Source organism: Callorhinus ursinus, unplaced genomic scaffold, assembly GCF_003265705.2.
Source record: "Callorhinus ursinus isolate GAN/ISIS: 27379988/994484 unplaced genomic scaffold, GSC_fseal_2.0 scaffold43, whole genome shotgun sequence".
Lineage (NCBI taxonomy): Eukaryota > Metazoa > Chordata > Mammalia > Carnivora > Otariidae > Callorhinus > Callorhinus ursinus.
This window is the reverse complement of record NW_027397105.1, coordinates 5772716-5786286: the sequence shown is the minus strand read 5'-3', so window position 1 is coordinate 5786286 and position 13571 is coordinate 5772716. Positions and strand designations below refer to the sequence as shown.

The following is a 13571-nucleotide window of genomic DNA, read 5'->3' as shown; positions in this document are numbered from 1 at the left end:
TATACATTTTTAAAATTATACACATACATACATACATACATAATTTTGTCCTGGGGGAGTTCCTTGACTTTACCTTCCAATCATTTCACTGAATTATCAGTGACATAATTCTACACTTCTACATTCCAAAGAGCTCTTTACAATTCTCTGATAGTTCTTTTTATTTTTTTTTATAGCATCTCCTTCCCTTTTTATGGACATTGTTTTCTTAATTTTCTTGAAGGATCCTAATTAGAACCTTCAACACTTACTCACACTGGCGTCAGCTGCCGTGTGCGAATGCGTGGGTTTGTGTGTGGGGGAGGGGGTTTGCCAGTCTGCCTCTGTCTCTTGCGGGGCTGGCTTTCTCCAGGACCTGGTGAGCCTCAAGGGTAAATGAAGAGCTGCCCTGTGTTTTCTAGAAGGCAAGGATGGGTGGATATGCTCGGGGATGCCTTCTCAGAATGAGAGCTCGTGCCGGTGGTTAGACCTCAGCCTTTGTTCTTTCACTTGTGGGTGAGTCAGCGGCTGGGAGAAGAGTGTAGGGAGCCAGATGGAAAAATTATAGGGTAAACTGACTTCGTGATCCCCCCTCGGCTGTTTCCAGTTCTCTTTCTCGCTCCTGTACTCCTTCACTAGCAACTCCAAGCCTGGGGCCTCCCCAGGGTTTGGCCGGGCAGACGGGCTGACTCCAGAGCCCTCCTCTCCTACGGCCTTTCTAAGTGGATTCTGGCCTGCAGCCCTCCTGCCCTGTGGGATCTGTCAACCTGCTTTCATCCTCTTTCCAGGAACTGATCAAACTATCCCCTTCTAGGTTCTACACTTCTAAGTCCTCTGTCTCAAAAAACAAAATTATATGATCACTGTGAGGGATCTCAGGACACCATCTCAAAGCAGAGCCTCATTAGGCATTTTTGATGAACGGACTTTTGAGGGTGGTCAGGTGGATGGCACAAACAAGAAGTGGGTAGAAAATGCCAGCTGTACCGAGAGTCTTTAATGGAGAGCATCTGTCTTATCAGCGGGGCAGAAAGCAATCATGAAGAAGGAGGAGAGAGAAAGAAGGACCCAGAATGTGGGCTGACCAATAAAGAGGAAAAGTAAGATTCTGAGTAGGCAAAAATGCAGAAAACGGGGAGGTCGGGTCATGTTGCCTCAGCAGACGCCCTGAGTGTCCGTGGACTGTTCTGGTCGCAAGACATCAGCCCCCGTGCCCTGTGTATCAGGAGCCTCGTCGGGTCTAACTCCCCTCCAGGGAAGGGGCATCTCTTGGGATCAGAGCCTTTAAGAGGAAAGCCCTCACTCTGTCTGGCATTCAAGGCCCCCTATATCATGGTCTTACCCTTCAAGTCCTACTCTCACTCTCTGCCCCCATGCCTTTCTGTTTCCTGTTGCTGGGTATACGATCTCAGTGTTTCTCCACCCAACCTTCCACCAACCCTTTGCCTCCACTGGGAAGCCCATCTCTATCTTGACAAAGTCTACCCACTGCACTTGGGAAGAGGGAGGTTGCGTGTGGGGACGGTGGACAGGCAAAACCAACCACAGCTGGGGAGGACCAGGTCATGTTTTGTTTTCTTTGGTGAAATGGAAGCTCAGAGATGGAGAGATGGAGGCAGACGCCAGGTCTGTTTACACAGACCCAGGGCTTCATCTCTACCAACGGTATTACATGCTTGAAACGCCTCCTGGTGTGGCGTAGAAGGACTGTGCCCCCCTCAACCCCCCAAGCCGGTAACCTCCTCCAGGCAGAGCACATCCTGGAGAAGTAATGGCAGCTCAGGGTCCTTGTCTGTAAAGTGCCTCATCTGCTCCGTCGGCCTCAGGGGTTGTGGGAGGTCAGGTGGGATATGTCATATAAAGGCACTTGTGAACTCTATGGTGGTATTCATGGGGTTCCCAAAGGTATTACTGCACAGGAAAAAAAATCTCTCCATGTTCCTGTACCCCAGGATCGTCTTTTGTGGCACTTGTCACATCATGCTCCAAGGTACGGTTACTTGTGTGCACGTACTTACACATTCTGGAATGTTAGCATCTGCAAAGTTGCTCAGTAAAAATAATGGACTTCCGGAAAATGGGATGAGGGAAGACCACTCAGAAAGTACAGAACTTTGTATCCAAAGCCTGAAATATTTGATAATGCATCCTAATCCCAATAAAAACACTAGCTAGCACAGTTAAATCACAAGAGCGTTTGCACCTTGCCTCATGTTGGCCAATCCTTTGTAGCTTGCTTTTCCAACCAATCTTCCTTCCTTCCTTCCTAAGTTTATTTACTTTTTTTAGTCATCTCTACACCCACATGAGGCTCAAACTCACAACCTTAAGGTCAAGAGTCACATGCTCCTCCCAACTGAGCCATCCAGGCACCCCCTATTTTATAAGATTTTTTAAAAGTCATCTCAATGCCCAACGTGGGGCTCAAACTTACATCCCTGAGAGCAAGAATCGCACACTCCACTGACTGAGCCAGCCAGGTGCCCCATTCGGGGGACCAGTCCTTCCTTTTCCAAGAGGTAGGCCATGGGTATACGACCATTTTAATCACGGTTAAAGATCTGTTCTAGACGGAGCCTTCTTCATGCATCTACTGTCTTAATGCAAGGAGAAATGTCTTCACCTGCCCTGAGCCTCTCCAGAAAGCAGTAGAAACCATCGTGGCTCCCAAGGCCGTGGAACCTGTCATACTCTCCCTGAGGTTTCAAGGTTTTTCCTGAAAGTCTATACCTACTGCTAAACATCTTCATTTTCTGTAGCTGCTCTAACAAATGACTGCTGCTGTGGTGGCCTGAAACAATACAGAGCCATTCTCTTACAGTTGAGGTGCTCGGAAGTCTGAAATCAAGGTACTGACAGGGCCAGTCCCTTCTGGAAGCTCTATGAGAGAATGTTTTCTTGCCTTTTCCCGAGTCTAGAGGCTGCCTGCGTTCCCTGGCACTGGTCCCTTTCTCTGCCTTCAACACCAGCCAAGGCTGGTGGAGGTTTTTCCTATGGTGTCCCCAGGACACTCACCCTCCTGTCTCCCTCTTTTACTTATAAAGACCATTGTGATTATAGAGGGCCACCCAGGTGACCAACTCCCCATCTCAAGGTCAGCTGATTAGCAACCTTAATTCTATCAGCGACCCTAATCTCCCGTCGCCATGTCACATAACATAGATTCTGGGATGGGGATGCGGACATCTCGGGGTGAGGGGAGGGGGGTGGCATTAGTCTGCCTACCACCCTCAGGTTATTTTAATTGTGAGAAAGCTTGTCCTTGATCACTTCAGAGTGCTTACAAGCTCAGAAACTTGCCTAAGAACAAACACGGCGCCCATATTCTACTACTACCAGGTCCTCCCTAATCCTGTCTGAGGTAATTCACAGGAAAAGAACAAGTGCGAGAGCAGAATGGGCTGGGGCTTAGTCCTCTGTTGGACTGTGAGCTTTCTGATGGTAGGGGTACCATCTTTCCCTTGCGTTCCCCACCACACATTCCACAGCGTGGGTGCCCCAGTAAAGAGCTCTTGAAATGGATTATTCCTAGGTAGGGACGTATTTGTACATCTAAAGCAACCCTTTGGATTAAGAATGACCCATCATCCTGCCCATCGACAGATGAATGGATAAAGAAGTTGTGGTATATATACACAATGGAATATTATGCAGCCAGCAAAAGGAATGAGATCTTGCCATTTGCAACGACGTGGATGGAACTGGAGGGTGTTATGCTGAGTGAAATAAGTCAATCAGAGAAAGACATGTATCACATGACCTCACTGGTATGAGGAATTCTTAATCTCAGGAAACAAACTGAGTGTTACTGGAGTGGTTGGGGGTGGGAGGGATGGGGTGGCTGGGTGATAGACATTGGGGAGGGTATGTGCTACGGTGAGCGCTGTGAATTGTGCAAGACTGTTGAATCACAGATCTGTACTTCTGAAACAAATAACGCAACATATTTTAAGAAAAAAGGAAAAGAAGAAGATAACAGGAGAGGAAGAAAAGGGGAGTATGTCAGAGGGGGAGACGAACCATGAGAGATGATGGACTCTGAGAAACTGAGGGTTCTAGAGGGGAGGGGGTAGGGGGATGGGTTAGCCTGGTGATGGGTATTGAGGAGGGCACGTTCGGCATGGAGCACTGGGTGTTATGAACAAACAATGAATCATGGAACACTGCATCAAAAACTAATGATGTAATATATGGTGATTAACATAACAATAAAAAAATTAAAAAAAAAAAAAAGAATGACCCATCATCCAAGAAAAGCAGTAAGCGACAAAAAAAAAAAAAAAAAAATCTCAGGAGGGAAAACCCCGGTGTACCTTGAGCACAAAGTTGTCCTCAGCCTGGAGCTTCAGATCCACTACTGCCTTCCGAACCAACGCTTCGAAGTCGAGGTCTCTCCTCCGGGGGACGTCCAGGGCAGGAAAGAGGTCCCCAATCAGGCCCATGAACACTGGTATGTCGTCAGTCACGATCTTGGGGATGTTGAAATCTCGCAAGGAGCGCATCAGGACTTGGTCCTCGGGGCGGTCAGGGTCCCCTCGCTTCAGGGATCCAGCCACCACCAGCACAGACTTGATGGCCCGCAGGCCCCAGTCATAGTGATCCTGAGGGAAGGAGGCACAGGTCAGGCAGGCCCTGCTGGGATGCAGAACGCCCTATGCCCATGCTAGTACCTATAAAATTATAGGCAGGTGACTTCTGAGGTCAAGGAGGAGGCTCAGGAAAGGACCAATGACATGGAATATCGTGGGGGTCACAGATCCCAGCTCCCGGTCTGGCTAATGCTACTTTTCAGCTGTGATGACAATGAAGCAGACCCAGAGCATACAGGGGGCTGGGGGCCAGGGAAAGCAAAAAGAACCACCTCCCGACCCATCTGGCTACTTCTTGCACGTCCAGAGAGCGGAAGGGCATCCGGGAGGAAGCCACGTTAGCTCTTAGGGATGGTCGAGGCTAAGCTCACATGCTCTACACCAAGGAGGCCTTCAAACGCTCTGAGAAAAGCCGCGAAGAAAAATTACCAGTAGCAACTCGTAGAAAGGCCGTGGCAAGAGTTTAAATCAAGAGGCAGGGGTGCCTGGATACAAAGTGGTAGGAAGAAAATGAGATGGATCTGAGAGAGATCCAGAGGGTGGAATGCAGAACCATTCACCCTTGATTAGATGGAAAAGAAAAATGCCTGGAAAAGAAAAACGCCAAGGATGACTCCCAGCATTCCAGGATTAGCCAGTGAGTAAGGGAGGGTTTTGCGTTCTGAAGCACAGAACGCAAGAGAAGTAGGCTGGGGTGGGGACCGGCAGGAAGATGGGCTTTAGATGCCGAGTGAGAGGAGCTTTTCTCACACTCAGGAGAGCTGTGGTATAGACCGCTGAATATACAGGCTCAGAGCTCAAAAGAGAGGTTCGGGGTGGATTTGTGGCTGTCAGCTGCTGGCCTGCAAGTCAGTGGTGGTGGGGATCTGGCAGTTGATGCCATGAGCAAGGGGCCCAGGAAAGCATGGAGAAACAGAAGAGGTTTTTAAAGAAATCCACCTGGGACGGATTTCACGGGGCTGAGTGCGCCCGTGCTGTGGCAGCAAAGATAGTTCCAGTAAGAGGGAAGCAAGTAAGAAAGGCCTGAAGGGAGGAGAAGCTCAATGGGAACAGCCCAAGGAAGCCTGACTGGCTGTCCCTGTCACCAAGAAATTCTCCACCCAAGGCATGAACCTTGGAGGTTCTTGTTCCTGTGTGGGGACCTGCCCCAGGTAGAAGCCACATTTAAGGACAAGCAACAATGACCTCTGTGGGACTCCTTAATGCCTAACTATCTCTTCCCAACCCTTTCCCCATCCCATGGCCCTTCAGGTAGAGACAATTCCCTTCAAGGGAATTTTGTCGGCCACGGAGGTGTTTCTCATGGGACACTCGATCTATGAGGTGTTGCCAAGTAGTCTATGAAAAAAGTTTAGGGGCGCCTGGGTGGCTCAGTCGGTTAAGTGGCTGCCTTCCGCTCAGGTCATGATCCCAGAGTCCTGGGATCAAGCCCCACATCGGGCTCCCTGCTCTGCGGGGAGTCTGCTTCTCCCTCTCCCTCTGCCTGCCTCTCTGCCTACTTGTGCTCTCTCTCTCTGTCAAATAAATAAATAAAATCTTAAAAAAAAAAAAAGAAAAAAAAGTTTGGAGGCCAAATAAGGTGTTTTTTTGTTTGTTTGTTTTTTAATGCTAGGCTAAGAAAAATGAACACGAATCTTTGTTGTAGAAGTGGTCAGAGCTTTTGCTATTCTTACAGACACACTGACTCTCTGTGAGAAGGCTCTAGTACATTGGCCCAGAGCTGGGCAATCACATGGGACTGGTGGTCCAGCCAAACTAGGGAGAGTACCTGTTTAGACAGCAGCTCTTTGCACAACTGGTAAAGGGTGATGAACTTTCTGGCTAATGACCGTGCTTCAGTGAATCCTTCTGCCACCAGCATGATCTCGCAGATCAGCTCAAAGTCTGGAACCACCATTGCACAAGGCCTGTGAACAGGGAGACAGAGGGCCAAGATTTCCCAGCCACAGCTGAAGGGGGGCTTGGAAGACAAGCGACATTGGCTGAGATCATGGACAGAGGGATCTGTGAGTATAAACCCTTAGCTCTTAGCAAGAGTTTCATCTAAGACTCCCCAGGATAAAAGGGATGAGTTGACCAAGCATAAAAGACATATGAACACTCTGGTCCAAGGTGATGGATGATGGTAGCAGGCAGGGGCAGAGTTGGGGCTACAGCTCATCTTGTAACCTGGGGCCAGCGTACCTTACACAGGCACAGGTTAGTAAAGCTTTAGTAATTCATAATTTATTAGTTACTTCTATAACAGATTAGGGGCTAAGTTTGAGGAATTAGGTCTCTCCTGGGGTCTACAATCTATTTATTCCTCATTTTCAAAACATATCTCTCCTCCAAATGTAGACACTTGGGGCTTATTCTGTACTTACATGCATACAAATGTAAATATCTAATGCTGAGGTCTAAAGTAAATACCCATTAACCCCATCTTGCCACAAAATGCACATATGAGGGGCACCTGAGTGGCTCAGCTGGTTAAGCGACTGACTCTTGATTTCAGTTCAGGTCATGATCTCAGCATCTGAGATGGAGCCCTGCATCAGGCTCCATGCTCAGCACGTTGTCTGCTTGGGATTCTCTCTCCCTCTCCCCCTGCCCCTCCCCCTGCTCGCATGTTCTCTAAAATGAATAAATAAAATCTTTTTAAAAATGTCATACATGAGAATACAGAGGGGAATTTTTGTCTCTCTATAAGGATTTGCTGTGGTTTTTCCCCCCTCTAGCTCTAGAAACATTTGATTTTAGAATTACTTATTTTTAAAATTAATTTATTAAGTATGTAACAGGAGCCTAAGGTTGTTCACATTTCCTTAACTGCATTTTCCCTACACCGATATAAAATTTTCAAAAACATATCATTCAAGAACATTTTTCCTTTAAATTATTTTACATTGTATTGAAATTCAAAGGCGCAACCAAACACTTAGATTCTCAAAATTATTTTGCAGCCTGAAATAAGGTGAAGTACGCATCCATACAACAGAATGCGTTAAGACCATGGGAAAGAATGCTATAGGAGGAAAACTATTTAGTGGCACAGGAAAATAGTTAACAAGGCAGGATCCTCACTTATGTAGGTTCTTTTCCCAAGTTTGAAAAAAGCAACACTCTGCCCACCGGATATTGGAAGGGAAGACGCCAAAGGGTTTTAACTATCTCTGGATGATAGTATTTAGACAGGGACAGCAAGTGTTCTGGAGTCAGACTGTTTGGGTTTGAACCCAGGTTCTGTGGCTTGCTACTTGGGCTCCTAGTTAACCACAGTAACTGGGGTTCCGACCCTAGGCAATTTGCTGACCCTATTTTCTCCCTGTACAAGGGGGATACTAGTGGTACCGACCTCACAGATAGGGCTTTTGTGAAAATGAAGTATAAAAGTAGACATTTGTATTTATTGTTTTTACACATATTTTTCTCCCCCCACCCCAATCCAATTTTCTGGTATAAATGTTCCCTTTAAATTCGGGGGGTGGGGATGTAAAGAGTAATTCTGATCAGGGTGATAATCCACCTCTGTTATTGCTTGTAGACATGAGGCTCACTTAAGAAATACTCTGTGCAAACAAAGAGCCACCACTTTGGGTAACCAACAAGCTCTGGGTTACAGTGGGCACTGGCCTGGGCCTGGGGCAGGGATGCCTACACCGCACCTGTGACATAGGGATCTGCCACCGCTGGACCGCACGGGGACCCGACCGAGGGGCGCAGTGCACAGGGAAGCTCTTCAGCGGTCTCCTGGGCTCCGTGTCCCCACAGAGCAGGGGCTCTGGGTCCCCAGATGAAGCCGATCTCTGTGTCACGGCTCCCACGGCCTCTGTGTCTTAGGTAATGGTCCAGTAGGCAGAAAATCAGAAGCCATGAGGCATCTTTTGTTGTTGGGCTGACTTCTCTTTGCTGAGACAAAGAACGGAGACTGCAGCCCCTTCTAAAAATGCGTTTGTGTTTTCTTAACACAATAAAGAAGATTTAAAAGCATGGCAATGTCCACCGGTGGCCCAAGGCGAAGTATAAGAGGTGTTCTCATGCCTCGTTACTAGGAGCGTGATTCAGCACTGCTCTTGTTTAGAAAGCAATTTGTTGGTGTGTGTCAAGAGCCTTAAAATGCAAATATTTTCTCCCATTCTGTCGGTTGTCTTTTGGTTTTGTGGACTGTTTCTTTTGCTCTGCAAAAGCTTTTTATCTGGATGAAATCCCAATGGTTCATTTTTGTCCTTGCTTCCCTTGCCTTTGGCGATGTCTCTAGGAAGAAGTTGCTGCGGCTGAGGTCGAAGAGGTTGCTGCCTGTGTTCTCCTTTAGGATGCTGATGGACTCCTGTCTCATGTTTAGGTCTTTCAACCATTTGGAGTCTATTTTTTGTGTGTGGTGTAAGGAAATGGTCCAGTTTCATTCTGCATGTGGCTGTCCAATTTTCCCAACACCATTTGTTGAAGAGACTGCCTTTTTTCCATTGGACATTCTTTCCTGCTTTGTCAAAGATGAGTTCACCACAGAGTTGAGGGTCCATTTCTGGGCCATCGATTCTGTTCCATTGATCTACGTGTCTGTTTTTGTGCCAGTACCATACTGTCTTGATGATGACAGCTTTGTCATAGAGCTGGAAGTCCGGAATTGTGATGCCGCCAGCTTTGCTCTTCTTTTTCAACATTCCTCTGGCTATTCGGGGTCTTTTCTGGTTCCAAACAAATTTTAGGATTATTTGTTCCATTTCTTTGAAAAAAGTGGATGGTATTTTGATGGGGATTGCATTGAACGTGTAGATTGCTCTAGGTAACATTGACATCTTCACAATGTTTGTTCTTCCAATCCATGAGCATGGAACGTTTTTCCATTTCTTTGTGTCTTCCTCAATTTCTTTCAGGAGTATTTTATAGTTATCAGATAAAGGGCTACTATCCAAAATCTATAAAGAACTTATCAAACTCAACACCCAAAGAACAAATAATCCAATCAAGAAATGGGCAGGAGACATGAACAATTTTCCAAAGAAGACATCCAAATGGCCAATGGACACACGAAAAAGTGCTCAACATCGCTCGGCATCAGGGAAATCCAAATCAAAACCTCAATGAGATACCACCTCACACCAGGCAGAATGGCTAAAATTAACAAGTCAGGAAACGACAGATATTGGCGGGGATGCGGAGAAAGGGGAACCCTCCCACACTGTTGGTGGGAATGCAAGATGCTGCAATCACTCTGGAAAACAGTAGGGAGGTTCCTCAAAAAGTTGAAAAAAGAGCTACCATACGATCCAGCAATTGCACTCCTGGGTATTTACCCCAAAGATACAAATGTAGGGATCCGAAGGGGTACGTGCACCCCAATGTTTATAGCAGCAGTGACCACAATAACCAAACTGTGGAAAGAGCCAAGATGTCCATCGACAGATGAATGGATAAAGAAGATGTGATATATATACACAATGGAATATTATGCAGCCATCAAAAGGAATGAGATCTTGCCATTTGCAACGACGTGGATGGAACTGGAGGGTGTTATGCTGAGTGAAATAAGTCAATCAGAGAAAGACATGTATCAAAGGATCTCAGTGATATAAGGAATTCTTAATCTCAGGAAACAATCTGAGGGTTGCTGGAGTGGTGGGGGGTGGGAGGGATGGGGTGGCTGGGTGACAGACATTGGGGAGGGTATGTGCTATGGTGAGTGCTGTGAATTGTGCAAGACTGTTGAATCACAGATCTGTACCTCTGAAACAAATAATGCAATATATGTTAAGAAAATAAAAAAGAAGAAGATAGCAGGAGGGGAAGAATGAAGGGGGGTAAATCGGAGGTGGAGACAAACCGTGAGAGACGATGGACTCTGAGAAACAAACTGAGGGTTCTAGAGGGGAGGGGGGTGGGGGGATGGGTTAGCCTGGTGGTGGGTATTAAAGATGGCACGTTCTGCGTGGAGCACTGGGAGTTATGCACAATGAATCATGGAACACTACATCACAAACTAATGATGTAATGTATGGTGATTAACATAACAATAAAAAATTAAAAAAAAAAACAGAAAAAGAAAAGAGCCTTAAAATGCACCTCCCTCTTAACTCAGTGATTCTGCTGCTGGGAAGTCAGCGAAAGCAAATAATCATGCATATAGAGAAAAGGACTTATATACAAAGATGCACATTACAGCATTATGTACACATTTCTTTTAAATATTAGAAACCGTCTTAATATTTAAATATGGGGGGCTACTTAATTACACTGTGGACCATGTGCTTGGTAGGATAAAATGTAGCCGTGAAATTAGATTTCTTAAGAATATCTAATAGAAGAGATGATTTATGATAGGATTATGATAGAGTATGAAGTGGAAAAAACCAAAGCAATATGAAACTGTGTCGACCACAAATGTAGGACTTTAAAATACCCTATATAAAGGAGAACAGAATAGAATTAAGCAAGACATAATTTTACCGGTGGTAGCATGAAAGGTGGTTTTATAAACTCTACTTTTTTATGTGTTCCAAATTTCTTCTAATATATATGCCATACATTTTCAGTGGAAAAAAGTAGAAGCAGTTTCTCTCTCAGGCCCTTGCATGGGGCAGGGCTGACACTCACCTGAAGAGAGACTTGAGGTTCTCTGGAAGTTCCGTGCGGCCGGCGTAGCCCGGGTTCATGGTGATGAAGATTCCCACAGAAGGATCCAGGCTAATCTCCTCCCCAAGGAAGTTGAACCGCTGCTTCTTGTCTCGGATTGCATCTTGAATGCTTTTGACCTGGTGAACAAGTCGACGGAAAAGGTCTGCACCGTGTTCCAGGGGCGGAGTGATAGCTAAGGCTGGGAAGCGTGATTACGCCCGGTGCGGACACCGGCTCTGTGGCCCCTTTCATTGAAGGACAGGCGCAGTGACTGCACCCTGGACCCTCTACTGATGCTGCCTGTGCAAAGGAAATCTGGTCACCCACATCCGTATTGACAGCACAGCAGCTAAGGGGTTGGGAGTGAGCAGCAAACAGGTATCTATCCCTACTGACCACTCACCAGGCACTGTTCCGAGGGCTTCTTACGTATTAATTCATTTTCTCTCCACCAAGATCCTTCGAACCCCTTTCTCTATGATGGCCCAGAAGCACTAGGCAGTGCGGTAGTTCGCCTGACCTTGCACAGCTAGTAAGTGGTCGTGTTCTGGACTTGAATCCAGGCAAGTGGATTCCGGAGCCTGGGCTCTTGGCCCCTGCATGATGGAGGGAAGACCAGGACCTAGCCCCCGGGGTTGTTCTAAGGATTAAATGAAATCAAGCCTGTAAAGAGCTTAGCATACAGAAAATGCTTAAGAACAGCAGCTGACATGGAAATCGTTAACGTGGTCCTCAGCCTGGCTCCTCAGGTTACGTCTCTAGAACAGACAGCGTGAACACAGCTTACCTCTTTAGGGATCGTGTGCCCTGCAGAGGGCAAAGCAAGGCTTGGAGCCACATCCCCAAGGGCTAGGAGTGCCTTTCTAAAGAGATCAGACTTTTTCTTAAAGTAGGAACTGAAGCTGAAGCTTGACCTGATCATTCCAGATCACCCTCTCAGCAGTGGGAGGAAAGACAGAAACAAAATCGCCGTTTTCACACACAGCGCTTTGGAAAAGCGTGTGCAAAAATGATCAGCGACGGGAGGGAAGACAAGAGGGGCACACTTGTTCGGCCAGGCCCCAGAATGTCTCCGAGTTATCTGCAGCTTCTTGGGGTTCCTGAAAGCAAAGCCTGAAAGCGGGGGGACCAGTGCAAGGTTTTGAATGAGCTCCAGTCCCATTGGCCATGGTCAGGGTGTTTAGAATAGCCAAGGGTTCTGGGGAGACTGGGCTGCAGGTGCATGTGTAGGTCTGGGGGAGAGAGGACTTAAACAGAGAAGGACATGGCCAGAGCGGGAGCATTTATGAAAGAGAAAGAAAGAGAGACAGATGAACAGACTGACAGCAGGAAGTGAAAGAGAAAGACATGAAGCTGCTGGACCACCTACCACGGAGGCAGGCTCTCTCCAGTGTCAGGCTGGGCAGAACTCACTGGAAGGTGGGACAGGTCTACAGTTAGGATTCCGCTCCTTTCCCCAAGTGAAGCTCTCAAGACCAAAGCATTTGAGCTCATGGCAATCAGTTTGAGACTGAAACGTCTCTTCTGCGTACAGAGTGGCAATACCCTTGTAGGGCAGGTGGTCTTCAGCTCCCCGCACATGTGGGGCTCACGGCACAGTCCTGCACAGCACCTCCTGCCTCCTCATCACCCCGCTGCTTATGTGGGTGGTAAAGAATGGGCTCTCTCATGGAGTTTCAAACACAGGTAGGTGTAAACCGATACCAAAAGGGCCAGGGACACTCCTCACTCACGGGGGTCTATTTCTCTGCTAAAAACTCATCGCTTTGAAATGAGGGACTAAACTCACAGGGCATAACAACAAAAGAATAACTGACATTTACCGAGCACTTGGTATGTACCAGGCGCTTCTCTGAGTATTTCGTGTGAGTTATCCCGTTAAGTCCCTTCAATAGCCGGATGAGATGGGCAGATCCTTATTTTAAAGATAGGGAAGCTGAGCCAAAGGCAGTTAAAAAGCAGTGCTACAGTTACGTGAGATGCTGAGTTTAGGGAGGCAGGCGAGGGGTATGTGGGGACCCAATGCTATTTCTGTAACTCTTCTATAAGTCTAAAATCCGTTAAAAATAAAAAGTTACAAGGAATAAAAAAAAGAAACTTGCCAGCTAACAGTTGGTACGCGGGCAACCCGAGTTACCAACCAGGCAATCTGGTCCCAGAGCACATGCTCTTATTAGCTGCTTCCCCAAACTGCGTTTTACCAGAAGGACACCATGCCAGCCACGTATGGTGCCTCATCAAACATGCACCTCTCAGGGGGATTTTATTTTGCTCTGAAAATAATCATAATTTAGAGACATGTGTTTCCACGAGGTAAGAAAAGGCTCATTTGCCAATCATTAAACACACACACACACACACACACACACACACACACACACACACACACACAGAGAGAGAGAGAGAGAG

The 13571-nt window shown here is 46.9% G+C and overlaps 1 protein-coding gene across 1 annotated transcript in view; it reads right to left on the bottom strand.

Moving 5' to 3' along the window:
* The window catches only part of DNAH9 (dynein axonemal heavy chain 9), a 206620-nt gene that overhangs the window by 60340 nt on the left and 132709 nt on the right, over positions 1-13571 (bottom strand). The window contains exons 29-31 of the mRNA XM_073881496.1: positions 11142-11299; positions 6337-6475; positions 4293-4580 (exon numbers count right to left, since the gene is read on the bottom strand). Coding sequence (XP_073737597.1) covers positions 4293-4580; positions 6337-6475; positions 11142-11299 — 585 coding nt within the window. The remainder of the gene's footprint in view (positions 1-4292; positions 4581-6336; positions 6476-11141; positions 11300-13571) is intronic.